The sequence below is a fragment of the Wolffia australiana genome, chromosome 5, assembly GCF_029677425.1.
Source record: "Wolffia australiana isolate 7733 chromosome 5, ASM2967742v1".
NCBI classification, from domain to species: Eukaryota; Viridiplantae; Streptophyta; class Magnoliopsida; order Alismatales; family Araceae; genus Wolffia; species Wolffia australiana.
This window is the reverse complement of record NC_135839.1, coordinates 10,866,741-10,883,400: the sequence shown is the minus strand read 5'-3', so window position 1 is coordinate 10,883,400 and position 16,660 is coordinate 10,866,741. Positions and strand designations below refer to the sequence as shown.

At 45.9% G+C, this 16,660-nt stretch overlaps 2 protein-coding genes across 3 annotated transcripts; one reads left to right on the top strand and one right to left on the bottom strand.

Moving 5' to 3' along the window:
• The first annotated feature begins 8,011 nt into the window (after positions 1–8,011).
• LOC144703105 (putative pectinesterase/pectinesterase inhibitor 34) lies at positions 8,012–10,580 on the top strand. Its single transcript, XM_078575202.1, has 3 exons — positions 8,012–9,230; positions 9,498–9,631; positions 9,719–10,580. The coding sequence occupies exons 1-3, from the start codon at positions 8,302–8,304 to the stop codon at positions 10,414–10,416; spliced, it is 1,761 nt and encodes a 586-aa protein (XP_078431328.1). The 5' UTR covers positions 8,012–8,301; the 3' UTR covers positions 10,417–10,580.
• On the bottom strand, positions 10,463–13,118 carry LOC144703106 (phosphatidylinositol 4-kinase gamma-like protein). Of its 2 annotated transcripts, none has more exons than XM_078575204.1 (3): positions 12,743–13,118; positions 11,098–12,631; positions 10,463–11,013 (listed from the first exon to the last, which is right to left on the bottom strand). In XM_078575204.1, exons 2-3 carry the CDS (start codon positions 12,409–12,411, stop codon positions 10,636–10,638), a joined length of 1,692 nt encoding a protein of 563 aa, XP_078431330.1. In that variant the 5' UTR covers positions 12,412–12,631; positions 12,743–13,118; the 3' UTR covers positions 10,463–10,635. The 2 variants fall into 2 exon arrangements, with proteins under 2 accessions (XP_078431330.1, XP_078431329.1); XM_078575203.1 differs by having other exon boundaries at positions 12,747–13,118.
• Between the last annotated feature and the right edge of the window lie 3,542 nt (positions 13,119–16,660).

Sequence of the window (16,660 nt, the reverse complement as noted above, 5' to 3'; positions counted from 1 at the left end):
AAGGGAGAGAGATTGAGAGAGAGAGGATAAGTGAGGGGGGGGAGGGGGTGAGAGAGAGAGAGAGAACGAGAGAGGGCAAGAGAGAGAGGGATAAATAATGAGGGGGAGAGAGGAAGAGAGTAAGAGCTGGATATAGGGTGAGAGAAAGAGAGAGAGAGAGATAGAACAAGCCAGAGAGAGTGAGAGCAGGAGAAAGGACGAGAAATAGGGAGATAATGTGAGAGGGACAGAGTGAGAGAGGAAGAGAAGGAGAGTGAGAGCAGGAGAGAGGGAGAGAGAACAAGAGTGAGAGAGTGCGAGAGGGAGAGAATGAGAGTGGGAAAGAGTGAGAGCAGGAGAGGAGGAAAGAGAGAGAGAGAGCTAGAGTGCCTGAGGTAGATATTCGGAGAGGGATAGAGAAAGAGAGTTAGAGAGAGGGATCAGGTGAGAGGAGAAACTTATTATGCCATAGTATTTTATATTAATTATATATATGGACGGTCTTTGGTCCGGTTTGACATGAAAACTGGAGCCAGATTGAACATTAGGTCAGGCCTTAAAAGACTGACTGATGGTCTGGTTTGGTCTGGTCTGATCAAACTTTGGTCAGACCATGTCCTTCCTTGGATACATGTAATCCAGACAATTACTGATGCCGGACGTCGTCTCGACGGCGTCCGACCGTCACCGAGGGCATGATCTCGGTATCGAATCACTAACTAGTCGGTCCACGCCTACGACGTCAACCGACGAATATGCGGAAACCAGGCGAACATGACGCTGAATGAGATGAGTTCCTACTGTGGTACGTGCTGAGTGCCGACTAGCAACAATGCCGCGCCAGAGCAAGACGGGGTCGCCAAGGAAGTCGGTCCGGCCTCCGGACTCGTCCGAGGTGGGTCGAGGGCGAGCACGCCGTCGAATGGGAAGACTTCCCACAAGATTGCTCACACGCGTCGGGACGTCCCGACTCGTACCGGACAGGACAGACTCTCGTAAAATTCGTCGTTCTCTCGGCCTGTCTCGCGCTCACCTACCTAACCCGAGCGCGGTGGAGGCAATACGAAGAGTACTGAAAGAGATAAAAGACGTAAAGGAGCTAGGGTAGCGGGGTACCTTCGTCGCGCGGCGACGGGTAACTCAAATTGGAGTATCCACGGAAGGAGCCGACGGTGCTGCTGTATGTCCAATCTCGAGAGCACCGGGCAGGGAGAGCAAGCGGGCGTAGCGCCAACGAACGGTACCGGAAGGACGCCGTACGACGGGCGCGGCCAGAGGTGACGACCGGGGGCGGCACTAACGGTCGGGGTGAGGCCGCACGGTGTCCACGGGCGCAGGCAGAGTGGCGTCGGCCTCACGCAGCGGACGGCGTGGACGGCGTAGCACTGACCGACGCAGTCGTCCGGGCTCGCTAAGCGCAGGGGACTCGGCCGCGCTGGTCAGAGGCGGCTGCCGGCGTCAGCGAGTAGGCAGGCGTCGACGGCGAGTCGGGCGGGCGTCGGCGGGTATGCTGTGTGACGATGGCGAGCTGGACGGCCGTCGGCTGAGGCCAGGCGAGTGGCGAAGGCGGATCCGGACGGTGACGACGGGTCCAAGCGGAGACGGTGGTTCCGGCGTCGGCGGAGTGCCGTGCGACGACGGCGAGCCGGATGGCCGTCGGCCGAGGCCAGGCGAGCGGCGATGGCGGGTCCGGACGATGACGGCGGATCCGCCGGCGGCGACAGGCGGAATCCCAACGGGGCTCCTGGCGGGCGACGATGGCGGGTCCGGCGGTGATGAGGGTGGATCCGGCGGCGGCCGGTCGGGCGGGGCCTCCTTCTTCCTTCTCTTCCCTCTCCTTCCTCCTCCCTCTTCTCCTTCTCCTTCTTCTTCTTCTTCTTCTTCTTCTTCTTCTTTCTTCTCCTCTCCTCCACGACCTGACTCTTCAACCTCCAAGTATAACTTCCAAATTTAGGTCAAGAGTGGGGAGAGCGCCCACCCCTTCCCCTTATATATGGGTGAGGGTGGGCCCTTCCTTAACGTTCAAAACACAACATGAAAAAGGAAAATAAGCAAAGGAGTATAAAATGGGCTTGTCAGGCCCAACATAGAAGGGGGGAAGAGTTCCTCATATGGGCCCTTCCCCGCTACACGACAACATGATGACATAGAAAGGGAAATGACGGAATAGAAAGGGAAACACGATAAACATAGAAAGGGAACTGAAAGCGTCGGTATGCTCCAATGGTCGGCGTCCGCGTCATGCCGAATAACGGAATTCGGGATCCCGTGTTGCTGCGGCGGCTCGTCGAGGTGGTTGGACTCGTATCGGTGTTGGGCTGGATGGTGACGGCTCCTCGTGTGCTGGGTCGGTGATGTCCTGCTGCTCCTCTGCTGCTGGCTCGATGACGACCGGTGGCGACGCGCCATCAATTACTGGTCTACATCAGCACAGAGAGAGATAGAGATAAACTGTGATAGGAAAAATATGTGCCCCACTTGGCTATCACCATCTTGCTGGCACCTGTGGTCATTGTGTCCTACATCTAATGATGGAAGACCAACCAGCTGATCACCTACAGACTCGTCGCCAACCCTTACGCGGAGCCAGAGCCGACATGAAGAACCAACACTTCCACTATCAAGCTTGAAGCAGCAGTCGTGTCGTCTTGGAGAGTGCCGAGACGTCTTGGTGTTCTTTTTCTTTTCATCGTTTTTGGATTGTCGGAGGCCCCTCTTGCATGAGTACCGGCCTCCCCCGTCGCTCATGTTTATTTTAATCATGTTTAATTATCATCTTTAGGGGTAGGAAATCCCTAATGGGCTTCTTCTCCCCCTAAAGAATCCCTTTTAAGGGGAGGCCCAATAGGCCTTCCCCTTAAAGGGGGCCCAATTGGGTTTCCATAACTGCCACTTTCCCCACCTTTAAGAAGAGGGAGAAGTGGAAGTTAGAGAGGAAGTCATTGTCGAAGAATTCAGTATTCCCGTTCATGGTATTTGGCAGTTTTTTTTTTTTTTCCTTTTGGTTTTGTTCATCGTGTTTGCTTCTGTAAGAAGAAGAATTTGACGAAGAGGGAGAAGCAGAGGACTTCCGTGTGTTCATTGGTGTTGTCCGTCATCTGATCCCATCAGATATTCATCGGTTGAAAATTTCATCATCGTCCATTTGTTCTCCCGGGTTTGCAGCAGAGAAAGGAAAGAACGGAATTTCGTTGAATGAGCACGGCCTAGAAGAAGAGATATCTCGTAGAAGAATTTACGTTGTTCTGAAGATATTCGAAATCGGTGATCGACTTCTAGAAGGAAAATCATCGACCTGGTTGTTCAATTCATCGCTGTGTTTACAATCATTCTGCAACTCCCGATCTGACTGTCAACATCGTCACAAGACACCTTCCGAAGATTCATCCATCACGTCGTTCCAATAATACACTTCACTGTACTAGGAAGATACGACTCCACATCCTCACCGTACTGCACGATCATGAAATTCTGGCTTCCTTGATCACCAAACGAAGAATCCCTAGAGTGTTCTGGCTCGACTCCTTGAAGATTACCTGCTGAATGAGCGTCCAAAAGTGTGTTACCAGGTCCTCTTCTTCTATTTCTGCATCGGGAGACTTATTCTTCTCTTTCTGCTGATCATCGGCGCTCGTTGCCGAAGGTTTGCGACGCGGAAATTTCAACTGATTTGTCCGACAATCTCCCACGATTGCCAGCCCGCAACGGGATGTATGCGTTGGGGTAAAAGTTGGCTGAAAAGCCGCACGGTCAACGCAGATACATATTGAACCAATTTGCCCTCATCTCTGGTGCCGCCCGATTACGCGAGATCTTCCAAGGAACGCTAAATTTCTTCTCCGACTTGCCGGACTGTTGGTAGCCGGTGATCTTGAATCCCTCTGCTCGGATTTGATCTCTATTGCCGCCTCTGTATACACCATTCTGCTGCTGTAGCATCTCGACGTTTGAAGTGTTGCAGCAGTGCTTGGCGCCGAAACGTCCAATGCCACGGCCAGGCCTTCATCAAGAAATTACAAGCGATCCCTTGACCTCTTGTGGTTGCTTATCCAACGCGTTGCATTAAACATCCAAGGCTATCAACATGCAGGTCTATCTCCTCTCCCCTTTCATCTATAGTGTTATTTTATCTCTCTCAGTACCGTTCTCTAGAATGCTTATGGCCTTAGAGTGAATTTAAATGTGAATTTTAGGAATAGCCACCATACTTGTGTTAGAGATCTTATTGACGGTGTCGGATCTTATCGATTACGTTGGCGGTGTGGATGCTCTTGGACAAGATCGTTCCCCACTTGTTAAATCTTTGATCTGTCACACGGATCATTGGGGGCGTGATCGTGATAAAACCCGTCACGTGTCGTATAGCTGGTTTACGTCTTCAGATCATTTGACAATCCTTGTTTTTCTCGTTAATATTTTCTCAAATCATATACGTTAATTCATGTCATATCATTGCATTTAGAATCTACCTTCCGAGTGTAACACAAAGTATCAATTCTGACCATCGTGTCACATCATCTAATCAAGGTTATAGGCCTATTTCTCCTGCCAATGCTAAGTCCTAACTTCAAAATCCTTCTTTACTGTGGAAATGTGAATGCATCTATTTATGATAAAGATATTGATAAACTGTGAAGTAATTGAAATGCTTTAAATATGTGTAATATTACAGAATTAAAATTTTGTGATAACCAGTATCTTTTTTGATATTCTCTATTGAAACCACAAAAAGGGAATAACTGATTTCTGTTATCCAATAAGATAATGGAATGGCTGATGTCATAAAAATATTCTGAAATAATCATAGTATTTATGTGATAATATTTTGACTTTTATTCTTAGGATGGTTTATCCTACAAATGATTATTTCTGCAACTACACATCTACTAAACTTTTGTCATTACCGTCACAATGTCACTCGCCCATCTTGCTTCCACTGCCTCCACTAAATGGAAACCATTAATCCAACAATGCCGCATACCCATTGTATGCCCATTGCGGTCACCACATACCCACTTGTGGACAGCCACCATTGCAAGCATATCATTAGCAGAACACAGGAAAAAGGTCTTATTTCTATTTTGTTATCTTAATTAAATATGAAAGTATAAATAGAATTAGGAAATTTTAATTTACCATTTTCTTTTAATCATTCATAATTTTATAGTATAAATATACAAGTTTTATAATTAAAAAATGTTAACAAACAAAAAAACCATTTTCTGTACAGGAATTTACTTTTTTCAATACCATAGCTCCCAGTGGATTTGAACTCGCTATATAGCATGGAAAATTAAACTTTTTGTATGAACTTAATTTATTGCCACGACATATTTAACACAAAATTTGAGTTATTGAGGTGCCAATGAGGCATGTGCTTCTACCTTCTTTTCGATTGAATAACGATTGAGGTGAGACGGGGAAGAAATTATAGATGTATATTGAATCTAATGGGGAATCCAGGTGATGCGAATCACACAGGTTATCTAATTCCGAATACAGATGCTTGCAAATTATTGAATCCCCAAACATAAGAATCGATACTGAACATTCCTACTGTAAAAAATCGTAAAAGAATAGCAACGGCTTTAGTTTTGTTCACATAATCTCACAATAGGAGTTATTTTCATTATCACTGTGCTGGTTGTTAAAATCGGGATCCAACAGCTCTATAGAGAGGCGGTTGTGGTTATGAAATAATTTGAAATGTCATTCCATGTAATTTGAATTACAGAAAACTATTTTTATTGTTGGCTCTAGTGAAGAAATTCCATAGTATTCAATACTGTCTCAATGGTTTTTTTTTTTCCTAATGTGAAATAAACCATTGGATTCTGATAATGATTTCAATTTCAATTTCAGACTTCATCATTATCTGAATTTAAAAAAGCTAAATAATGATTTCAATTTCAGACACAAAATAATAATAATAATTATAAATTTTAGCATGGTCATTGGATTCTGATAGTTGTATATATTGACAACATCTCAAGTTGATTTCCTATCTGTGAGCGTTAATCTTATCCCACTATATGTATAATCATTACTGTTATCGTATACATGAATAGGCAAACCTATCTCCTTGCAGTAAAAGATGAGGAATGCTTCTTGATATGGGCTGTTGGATTACCATATGAGCGAAATCAAGCAGTGCATGAAATTTGCAGTCATCCCCACTCTATTCTTCTTCTATTTTACTCGCATATTTTATCTTCATTCTGTGGTGATACCCCAAATCTTTCATCATGAATATACTTAGTTATATTTTCTGAGTTTTTGAATGAGATATTACTACTTATTCTTCATACTATCACAATATGAGAGTTTTTTGATAAGTTGAGATGCCTTGGCATAAATGACACATAGATCAAGCCTCAGTTTTTACATAACCTGAATATGTAAAAACTAATTCATTTTTATCATAAACAACAGTATCTTAAGAAACGAATAGATGTATTGTGGCCAATTATCACGACCATGGTGTTCTACGTATCTTAAACTTTGTCCAACTTACATGAAGAATGGAAATTCAGCATAATGAAGAAAGATGCTTCAACCTGCAGTTGGACATAACACATTCATTGAATCAACTTCCATAATATTGAAATGAATGGGATTATCTGTAGGATATACTTATTTCTGAAGGTTTGCTTCACCATGTCCTTGAGAAAACCCTTCAGTAAATTTTTTTTTGAAGTAAAACCATATCTAGCTCATTTTTTTGGCGTACATTTATCCTTCTTTATTTAAAATTGGAATAGTCTTAATTTTATTAAAATATTACCTCTTCAAATATGCTTCCTTATGCATCGCTAGATTATGATTCATTAACAAATAATATTGAATTTAATGCTATACGAAAATTTCACATCTGATTTAACTCAAATCAGCCCTATGGTTCAGAAAGAATTAATGATCACATCCCACAAAATAATTTGATGAGAGTATTTATTTAATTTCTAACATGTATGAAAGAAAATTCATACTACCATGCGATGTATCCAGTCATTGTTAGAAATCACATCAAATTCAGATTCATTTTTTTTTTTTGATATTCACTGAAATGTTCAAGACTGATAGTCAATTCCTGGTCGAAGTCAGGAATCAGGCAATCACTACGCAAATTTGATATTACTTTTCGAAATTTAGATTTAAATAATTCAAAGAAAATTAAACAAAATCAAAATTCATCTTGTGAGATTAGAGCCCCCAGTTACCATAAAGCAAGAAACCGAACCTCCACTCAGGCACACTAATAAATTTCATGTTCAAGCCCTTCAATAAACAAGGGACATTCACTTCCAACACATTAAAGGCTCACCTTTAACATATCATGGTATTAACTGTAAAACTTGGTATCTCAATGACCTCATTTTAAGAATCAACCTTCGAAGTTTCCACACGCACACTCAACGTGCACGCGATGAAAAGAAAAACTAAAAAAACTCAGCCAAGCTACCTGAACAGTAATTTTTCTCCGTTCAATGGTGACGTCTCATGGCTGCTGTAATACACCTTGCATTTTGCGACGGCGGTCAACGCTCGTCCCAGCCGAAGCACATTCACACGCCGCTATCAAGGCACGGGGACCGCCCACCGGACTACAGCGGAGCCACAAGGTCCGGCAAGCGGCTCCGGTTTAAAGCTCGCCATCTCCTTCGATCTCACCGACGAGTCAGCTCAGAACCGGCCATCTCCCCCTTGCACTAAATTTGTCTCAATATCATATATTTCTTCTCTAAACCAGGTTGCACTCGTCCGAACCATGTCGAAGATGATCTCCACACGTCGGAGTTGAACCGATAATGCTCGAATGTAGCAGTCGGGGTAAGGTGGGCTCTGAAACGTCATTTCTAGAGGAATTCCGGGTTCGAGGGGCGATAATTTGATCTTTTTATTCTTTGCCAGCCTTGCGATAGCTGGCAGCTGCGAGATGAGATCGCGAGAGCGATTTCTGCATGATATTACTCCATTTATGAAGGCACCCGAGAGATTCTATTTCTCTTTATTTCTCTCCCACTGTTTTTTCCCGTGTGGAGGCTGGAGCGCGCGAGGGGGCCCAGAGAAGGCATACCCGGACGCGGGACGAAGCTATGCGGAGGACAAGAACTCAACAAGGTCATGGGTCCGACAAGGACTGCGGCAACAACCCTCTCTCTCCTCTTTACTCTTCTCTTTTCCTGACAAGCTCCTCGCTTAAATACCGCCCTCTGCTACTTCTTAGATCCCCCTTTCATCTTCTTTCTCACTCCATTCTCTCCCTCTTTCTCTGTCTCTCTTAGAGAAGTCACATTGTGGAAATCGTCGGCGGTGGAGGAGAAGATGAACTACGGCAAACTGGGGGTAGCAGACTCCATACCGTCAGCCTCTGATCTTCCGTTTGAGAGAGATAGACAGCGGAGAAGGGAGGATGGATCATACCGCTGCGTCCTCGTTTGGGCGACTGTGTTCATGATCGCCGGCGGCGCCGCGGCGGCGGCGTATCTGTTTATCGAGCCAGGCGGCCGGACCGCCGCCGCTTCAGAGCCCACCTTACACCATTCGAGCAGGGCTATCTCCAGAGCGTGCGACGTCACCCGCTTCCCCAGCCTCTGCGTTCGCACCCTCGCGAGCTCTCCCAAAACCGCCGAGATGAACCTCGTTCACGTCTCCGTTAACGTGACGTTGCAGCGCGTAAGCCAAACCCTTTACGGGGTCTCCGCCATAGTCAACTCCAGCATGGACGTCCGCCTCAGAGCCGCGTACGAGGACTGCGTCGAGCTGTTGGACGACTCCGTTCACCACCTCTCCCGTTCTCTCGCCGCCGTCGAGCCGGGAGGGGCGCCGGGCGGGGATTCCTACGCCGACGTCCTCACCTGGCTCAGCGGAGCGCTCACCAACCACGATACCTGCGCGGAGGGGCTCGGGGGGGCGAGCGACGGCCCGGTAAAGGATCAAATGCTGGCCCATCTCAGCGATCTCTCGGAGATGGTGAGCAACAGCCTGGCCATGTTCGCGGCGGCAAGCAAGAGTAAGAGCGTCGCCGGAGTTCGCCGGGGAAGGAGGCTGATGAGCAGCGGCGCCGCCGGGGATTTCCCGCCGTGGATGAGCCGCAAGGACCGACGTCTGCTGCAGGCCCCGGCGTCGGCGATACCGGCGGACATTGTTGTGTCCAAGGACGGGAACGGGACGTTTAGGACCATCGAAGAGGCGGTCAAGGCCGCCCCCGAGTTCAGCCCTCGGCGGTTCATCATCTACATCAAGGCCGGCAGGTGGGTTCAAAGTTAAAATAAGCTTTCCCTCGGATTCGCCGCTCGATCTGTTTGCGCGACGATTTGCTCGGAGAATTATTTTTATCGATGAACTCGCACGCTTACCCTGGGCTGGGGGGATTTCTCTAGCTTTCTTTGTCATGCAGCGATCAACCCGGGGGACTTTCTTTATTTGCGGATTTCGAAGGATTCGGGGACAACGACGTCGCAGCAGGATTTCTCCCCGGCCTTCCTCTCGTGGCTGATATTCCCTCGTTCCATTTCCAGGTACGACGAGAACATCAAGATCGGCCTGAAGAAGACGAATCTGATGTTCGTGGGGGAAGGCAAGTCCTACACCATCATCTCCGGCGCCCGTAGCGTCTACGACAACTTCACCACCTTCCACACGGCCACCTTCGGTAGTGTACTCTTCCACCCAGCTCATGAACCCGCTTTCTCATTATTATCACAACGACGATAATAATAACGACGATGGTAAAATGTAGCGACGACGGGGGCGGGGTTCATCGCGAGAGACATCACGTTCCAGAACTGGGCGGGGCCGGAGAAGCACCAGGCTGTGGCGCTAAGGATAGGGGCGGACCACGCGGTGGTGTACCGGTGCAACGTGATCGGCTACCAAGACACGCTCTACGTGCACTCGCAACGGCAGTTCTTCCGCGAGTGCGACATCTACGGAACGGTGGACTTCATCTTCGGAAACGCCGCCGTGGTGCTACAGAACTGCAGCATCTACGCTCGCCGGCCGCTAGGCCTGCAGAAGAACACCATCACGGCGCAGAATCGCAAGGACCCGAACCAGAACACGGGGATATCCATCCACGCGTCGAGAATCCTCGCCACGCCCGATCTCAACGCGACGAAAGCCCAGTTCTCGACGTATCTCGGCCGTCCGTGGAAGCTCTACTCCAGAACAGTGATCATGATGAGCTACATCGCAGATCACGTCCACCCCGCCGGCTGGCTGGAGTGGAACTCCACCTTCGCTCTTGACACCCTCTACTACGGCGAGTACATGAACTACGGCCCCGGCGCTGCCCTCGCCAACCGCGTCTCTTGGCCTGGCTTCCGCGTTATCGCGCTTCCTCTAGAAGCCGCCAAGTTCACCGTCTCGCAGTTCATCTACGGCTCCTCTTGGCTACCCTCCACCGGCGTCGCCTTCCTCGCCGGTCTCTCGACTTAGCAACTTCATGCTGTAGTATTATTACTCACCCCCCGGCAAGATAATGTTCAATATTCACGACTGACTGTTATTATTAAGGGGGGCCTTTCCCAAGTGTCGGCGGTGGACAAGTGGCATTGTTTTGCCGCCCAGTATTTAACACAGTCGGGTCAGTTTCATTGTTTTATACAGACTTAGATAGCGGGATAGATAAAAGGAAAGAGAGAAAGAAAGAAAGATCTAGGCGATCGTTGAACTGAGACGACGGTCGATAGCTTCGGACACGGACTCGAGGAAGGCGTTCTCGCTGGAGAGAGGGAGGACGGCGTCGGCCGCTTCACGGACGATCTGTTCAATCGCCGACTCCTTCTTGATAGTTTCTCTGCACATGATACTGCCGATGGCGAAGGGCGTGAGGCCCTTCTCGGCGCCCTTCTTCAGAAGCATCGTAGATATCCTCAGCACGCGGGCGCATTCAAGAGACGGCTCCCAACCGTGGGATTTTAGCAGCGCGATGTCCTCCTCCGCGTCCAGTGACTTGATGTACTCCATCGCCTCCGCGCCGAACCCTTCTCTCGCTTGCGGCCAGTACAGCCATTCAAACGTGCAATCTTCAAACTGTGGTTTTGAAGATTATTCGCAGCCATCGATCAAAAAACTATACATCGATCATAAACTTGAGATGAAATCGAGAGGACTTACGTTTTCGGGTAAGCAGTATCCGTGATCGATGGGAATAAGACGAACCCGCTGCTCTTTTCCTGTTCTGCTGACGAGAATATTTCCGCCGTGTCTGTCGGCGTTGGCCAGACGGATATCCAGGATGGCGATCCGATGAATATCTTCGAGAGGAAAAGCCCGAGGACCCATATCCTCGCACGTACCGATATTCTCCATGAACATCTGCAAAGACCCGATCTTGGAATCCGTGGACTTACCCGTGAACCCATCGGGATGATTGAATCCTTCGTTCAGGCAGCGCGCCATGGTCGTCGGAGGAACGCCGGCAAATCCTGGCCGCCCGTCGCCTGAGATCGATCTGCGCCCGCTGATCGGATGGTCCAGAATGTACGCAGCCACCTCCCTCAGAGCCCCTTCTCCCACCCTTGTTCCTCTCTTCAACCCTTCGCCATCAACAGAAGACGGAAGACCCTGTGGGTTATTTGCGGCCATCGGTTCTTCATCGATCGGCTTGAAGACGGCCACGTACTTCTTTCCCGATTCTCCTCGCATGAAATAAGCTCCCCCAGACCCCTCCGTCGACCTGACCGGCACGTTTCCCTTCTCTAATCCTGCGGCTGCGGCATGAATCATGTTCTTGACAGCAGGCGGCAATTCAATCTTCGGGTTGACGATGACAGGCTCGAGCAACGGCTGAGCGGGTTCCCTTCCTTCTGGCGTCTCGATCGAGAGCTCAAAATCTTTTTCCACAAGTTTTGATCTGATCTTTGAGGACTTGCACACCAGCAAGTGGACAACAGCGTCTTTATCCCTGCAGATGTCTTCAATGAGGCATTGATCGTCGAGTTCTTCGCCATTACAAATCAGTTTCTGCTCCTGCGGATGAGCAAAGCCGCTCCTCTTCTTCACGATCTGCTCTTTAATGTAGCCGATGTTCTTGGTCTGCTCGACGTGGAACTTATACTCCCTTCCAAATGTTGTCTTCACGACGATGACCCGCAAGTCGCTGAGGCGGAGAGCGAGATGAAGAATGTTGCCGTTTCCCACGCCGTAGTCACGGATTAAGCACTCGTTTCGAGACAATTCGCGGCCGTCGAAGATGAGCTTCTGCTTCTTCACGACGAACCCTTTGCAAGATTGTATTCTGAGCTTCACGGAAGCAATGGATTCGGAATCCAGAACCCTCATCGGGAGAACGGCCGATCCAGCCGGGAATGAGAGGTAGATGAGAATAGCTTCGGCAGCGCAATGCGGAGATCTGGAGCCATCTCCTCGAATGAGAGAGAGGGTTGGATCTTCGGGGAGAGGGCTGAGAGCGATTCCGGCAGAAGACATTTCTGGAATGAGATCTGTCGATCTTGAACCAAAATCTGATCAAATGCGCCAAAAACACCTTGAATCTGCACTATCTACAAAAGCACGGCTACAAAGACATCATGGATTCAAGGAATCGCCGCCTCGGAGACGAGCACGACGAATCCACCAACCCTGACGGCTATACAAGAGTCGGATCCAATGGATCCAGAGGGCCTTGAGTCTAGACCTTCAAAACTACCTGCCTCGACACAAGAATCAACGATTAGGGCAGAAAAAAAAAACAAATTCGCACGCAATCGGAAGACGCAGACGGGGAAATCGAAATCGAAGGAAAGAAAGATTTTTGTACCTACCAAGATGAAAAAAACAAAGAACAAAACGCCACGGCTCGATGTGCTCAAATCGGCCACCAGACGTAGCAATAAACAGAATTTTTCTTGCCGATCAGAAGCTCCATAACTGCGATTCAACGGAGACACCTTCCATTTTGTCTTCCGAAGAGCGATCTCTTCCTCCACCCTCTCAACAACAGGAAAAAAAAAAAAATCGCGCAAATCGAAGACAACCGGGTTCCCGACGATCAGCTATAACTGGTATCCTGAAATGGGCAGCACCTGACGGCGATCCCCAAACGCCGTCGGGTCAATCGTTGAATTGCGTGGCTGTCTTGACGAAGAAGACGGAGAGCCGTCGGTAGGGGTAGACGCGTTTTCGCCGAACAGTGCACGTCGCTGGACCTTTCTTGGAAAGTCGGCAAATGGAGAACCCCACCAATTGGGTTCTTACGCGTTTTGCCATCCCCACAACGGCTCCTTCTGATTTGGGCCTGCCGTTGGGGCCTACCAGTTGGCTGGCCCATTACAAAATTTTCAAATCTCGGAGGGGTGATTAATAACTAGAGATGAGAAGAGAGAGATAGATATGGAAAAAAAATTTCAAATCTCTCTCTCCCTCTCTCTCTCTTCTCTCTCTTCTCTCTCTTCTCTCTCTCTCTCTCTCTCTCTCTCTCTCTCTCTCTCTCTCTCTCTCTCTCTCTCTCTCTCTCTCCCTCTCTCTCTCTCTCTCTCTCTCTCTCTCTCTCTCTCTCTCTCTCTCTCTCTCCCGTATCCCTCTCTCTCGCCCCCTCTCCGGTGCCCCCTCCATCTCTCTCTCCAGCCCCGCTCCTTTGTCTCTCTCTCTCTATGTTAAAGACGCATGTCACTTCAACAACATCGAGGCAGCGCCTGACCCATCGCCGACTGACACCCAGCGTCGCCACCCTTAACCTGACATCAGGCTTCACCATGATTGCACTGCCACCACTGCGATGGGCTTCATTTGAATTTATTCCACCTATTTCATAAACTCAGAAACATCTGTTCATATAAATACCTGTAAACCTTACTATTCGAGTAGTAGAACATTCTCTAAATTCTATTCTTCTGTCATTTCTATTTCCTTTGTCTTTTCTAACATGGTATCACCGCACACCGTATCGGAATCCAAAGGTGCCTCCTCTGATGAAGGCATTGTTCAACGCCAAGGACCAGATGTTGCCCCAGTTGGAATCAAACTCACTCGGATGAACTATCTGGTGTGGACGCGCTATGTGAAAGCCACGGTGGTGGCACAAGGACTAGGTAAGCACCTAACTCATGAAAGACCCACTTCTGCTCCAATGTTTACAGAACCAGAAAATCTATTTCTAACCCACACACTCTCTCTCCACCCTCTTTCTCCCCACCCCCTCTCCCCTACTTCCCTCCCCCTCGCTCCCTCTCTCTATATCTCTAATAATAGAGTTTCTTTTACCATTTTCTAAAACGTGTAGCTTTCGCAAACAGTTTGCGAACCAACCCGAATGAACCAAACATGAACACAACCAAGGATTTTTCCAGTTCGTTCATCATCAAACAGCGTGTGTTTGATGCCAACCAATGAATTTTCCAACCCTAGAGAGAGAGGTAGAGAGACGTAGGGAGAAGAGGACAACCTGATTGATGTTAAGAATAACTTCAGAATGATTCTTAGTTTTTCGCGGTGGGAAGGTCTGCAGGGCATCCAAGAGTAGACAAGAGTATTTGGTTTGAATGACATATCAGAGAGAGTGTCATCGCCTTTCTTAGACATTGTATCTACTACTGGAAACCAGGTATGGTTTTATAGAGAAACAATGTAACCAAATCAGAAAGAGCAAGGTGAATAAGTTATTATCAATTACAAGGTCACGAATGAGGATTTGTTACCAAATGTTGATTTATACTGTCTCGGGAAAGTCTAATAGCAACGACTAAATTATTGACAAATATTTTATTAAAATATATAACTAAATTTATGACATCAAGATTGCCTAAAGTATCTAGAATTGTCAAACCTTGTTTAGCTTCAACATTACATTGGTCATACAATACTACATATCAGGAACATTTCAATAATAGTCTAGGGGCTCATATTTTTAAGATATAGCTCAAGTTGAGGTAAAAACTATTGAGCAAGTACTTCTTGTTTTATTTTTTATAAAGATAAATGACCTGTTTCATGTCCACACCCAAAATTTATTACTTGAAATTTTCTAATATACAAGGTTTATTTGAAACGAGTTAACATAAAATTTCTATTCTTATATGAATTTTTTACAAGCAAAAATTTTTGTTCCACTCTGTACATTTATTTGATACTTTATTATAAATAAACTAAAATATTTTTAAGCCATTACTCATGTTGAATAAATTTATAATAAATTCAGCAAAAAATTGAAGGAAAATGTAAATGTAGGCAGTCTGGCATTCAATAAATGATTCGAGTAAATTTTATTTACTAGCGGTTGCATCACAACGTTAATTAATAAACCTTAATGTGGTTTCAAAAGATTATATAAAAAGAGAAATAAAAGCTTTCAAAATTGGGAATAGCGTATAAATGTCATTTCACAAAAATTGAGTCATAAAACTGATAGATATGGAGGTACATTGAAACGTAAATAATGTAATTACTACCGGAGAATGAACCTCCTTTAAGATATTTTTATGAAATTGAATGGATTTATGCTAAGAGAGATTTTTTCAGAGTTTCATATTGAAGAGAGATCTAATTTTTTGAAAATATTTGAGATTTGAATTGGCTAAAAGTAACTGATACATAATATCAATGCCCTCAATTTCTATTCCTGTATTATGATTTTAAAAAACTACATCGTGCATTTATTTTAGATTCTAGACCTGAGATTGAGGAGAAAATACAATGATTCACAAAAAAATAAGACTGAAAATGGAAATGTAACATACTTAAAAACCTGACGACCAAAACACCTGTGTAGATCAGATTTATGAGTCTTCGATTCCTCAAGATATACATGTTGAGCTGTTCATGGGCCCAACCTCTAGATGTATCCACACAACCCCTACCATGATCAATATCGTCCATCTTCATGGTCTCCTTTGTTGCACCACCCTTATCATTACACTGTTCTGATCCCATGGGGAAGTGGAGTGGAGCAAAGAGGACAAGGGAGAAGAAAGTTGGGCTCCTGAAGAATTGGTCTGAGTGAATTTTGTTTAGGGCCTTCACCTATTTTTATTTAATGTGAACTTTTATTTCATATAAATACCTAAACTTTTGTATATCTCTTGATGTCCATAACCTGAGTGTATGTCCCTATTTCAATAAAATCCCTTAAGTTCAGAAATATGTTTATTCTTTTTGAACCATAGGACTGATTAATTTTCAATCCCCTGTGAACATTTTATACTATTGAATCACGAGAAATCATTTTTTTGGAGGTTATAGCTTAACACCATAAGATTAAGTCATATTTTTATTAGTATAAGATAATCCAATGTTTAAGCCCATTAAATGAGCTACCTAATGGTTTTAGCGTTAACTATTTACATATTTTAATTCAATTCAACTTTTGATCAATAAATAAAATAACCAAAAGAATCCCCTTTTCATTGAAAGTTGATGGAAATGGCATCAGTGAATGTGTTATTATGTTCAAACTAAGGCTATTTCTTCATGGAGGTTGGTTGTACAAAAGTACAAAGATGACTAAAACCATAGTTGTGTTAAGTGATCCTAGTACCATTATTATTCCATTCACATTGTGTTGTGTATGATTAAAAATGAATAAATCTTTAATTTTTAAGCTATCAAAATTGCCTACTGAAGTTTGAAATATGAATCATTTGTGTCTAGGTATCTTTGATGGAAATACATGTGGCCAGCAAGCCAATCATACATTCCACATCTCGTTCCATGTTTATTAATACAACATATTCATTATAGCGCA

What these genes read in the sequence shown, in the direction of transcription:
- LOC144703105 (XM_078575202.1), top strand. Translation starts at nt 8,302, where the DNA reads ATGAACTACGGCAAACTGGGGGTAGCAGACTCCATACCGTCAGCCTCT. An exon ending in ATCTACATCAAGGCCGGCAG is followed by an intron (nt 9,231 to 9,497) that starts GTGGGTTCAAAG and finishes TTCCATTTCCAG; the next exon opens with GTACGACGAGAACATCAAGA. An exon ending in CTTCCACACGGCCACCTTCG is followed by an intron (nt 9,632 to 9,718) that starts GTAGTGTACTCT and finishes GGTAAAATGTAG; the next exon opens with CGACGACGGGGGCGGGGTTC.
- LOC144703106 (XM_078575204.1), bottom strand. Translation starts at nt 12,411, where the DNA reads ATGTCTTCTGCCGGAATCGCTCTCAGCCCTCTCCCCGAAGATCCAACC. An exon ending in GATACTGCTTACCCGAAAAC is followed by an intron (nt 11,014 to 11,097) that starts GTAAGTCCTCTC and finishes TCAAAACCACAG; the next exon opens with TTTGAAGATTGCACGTTTGA.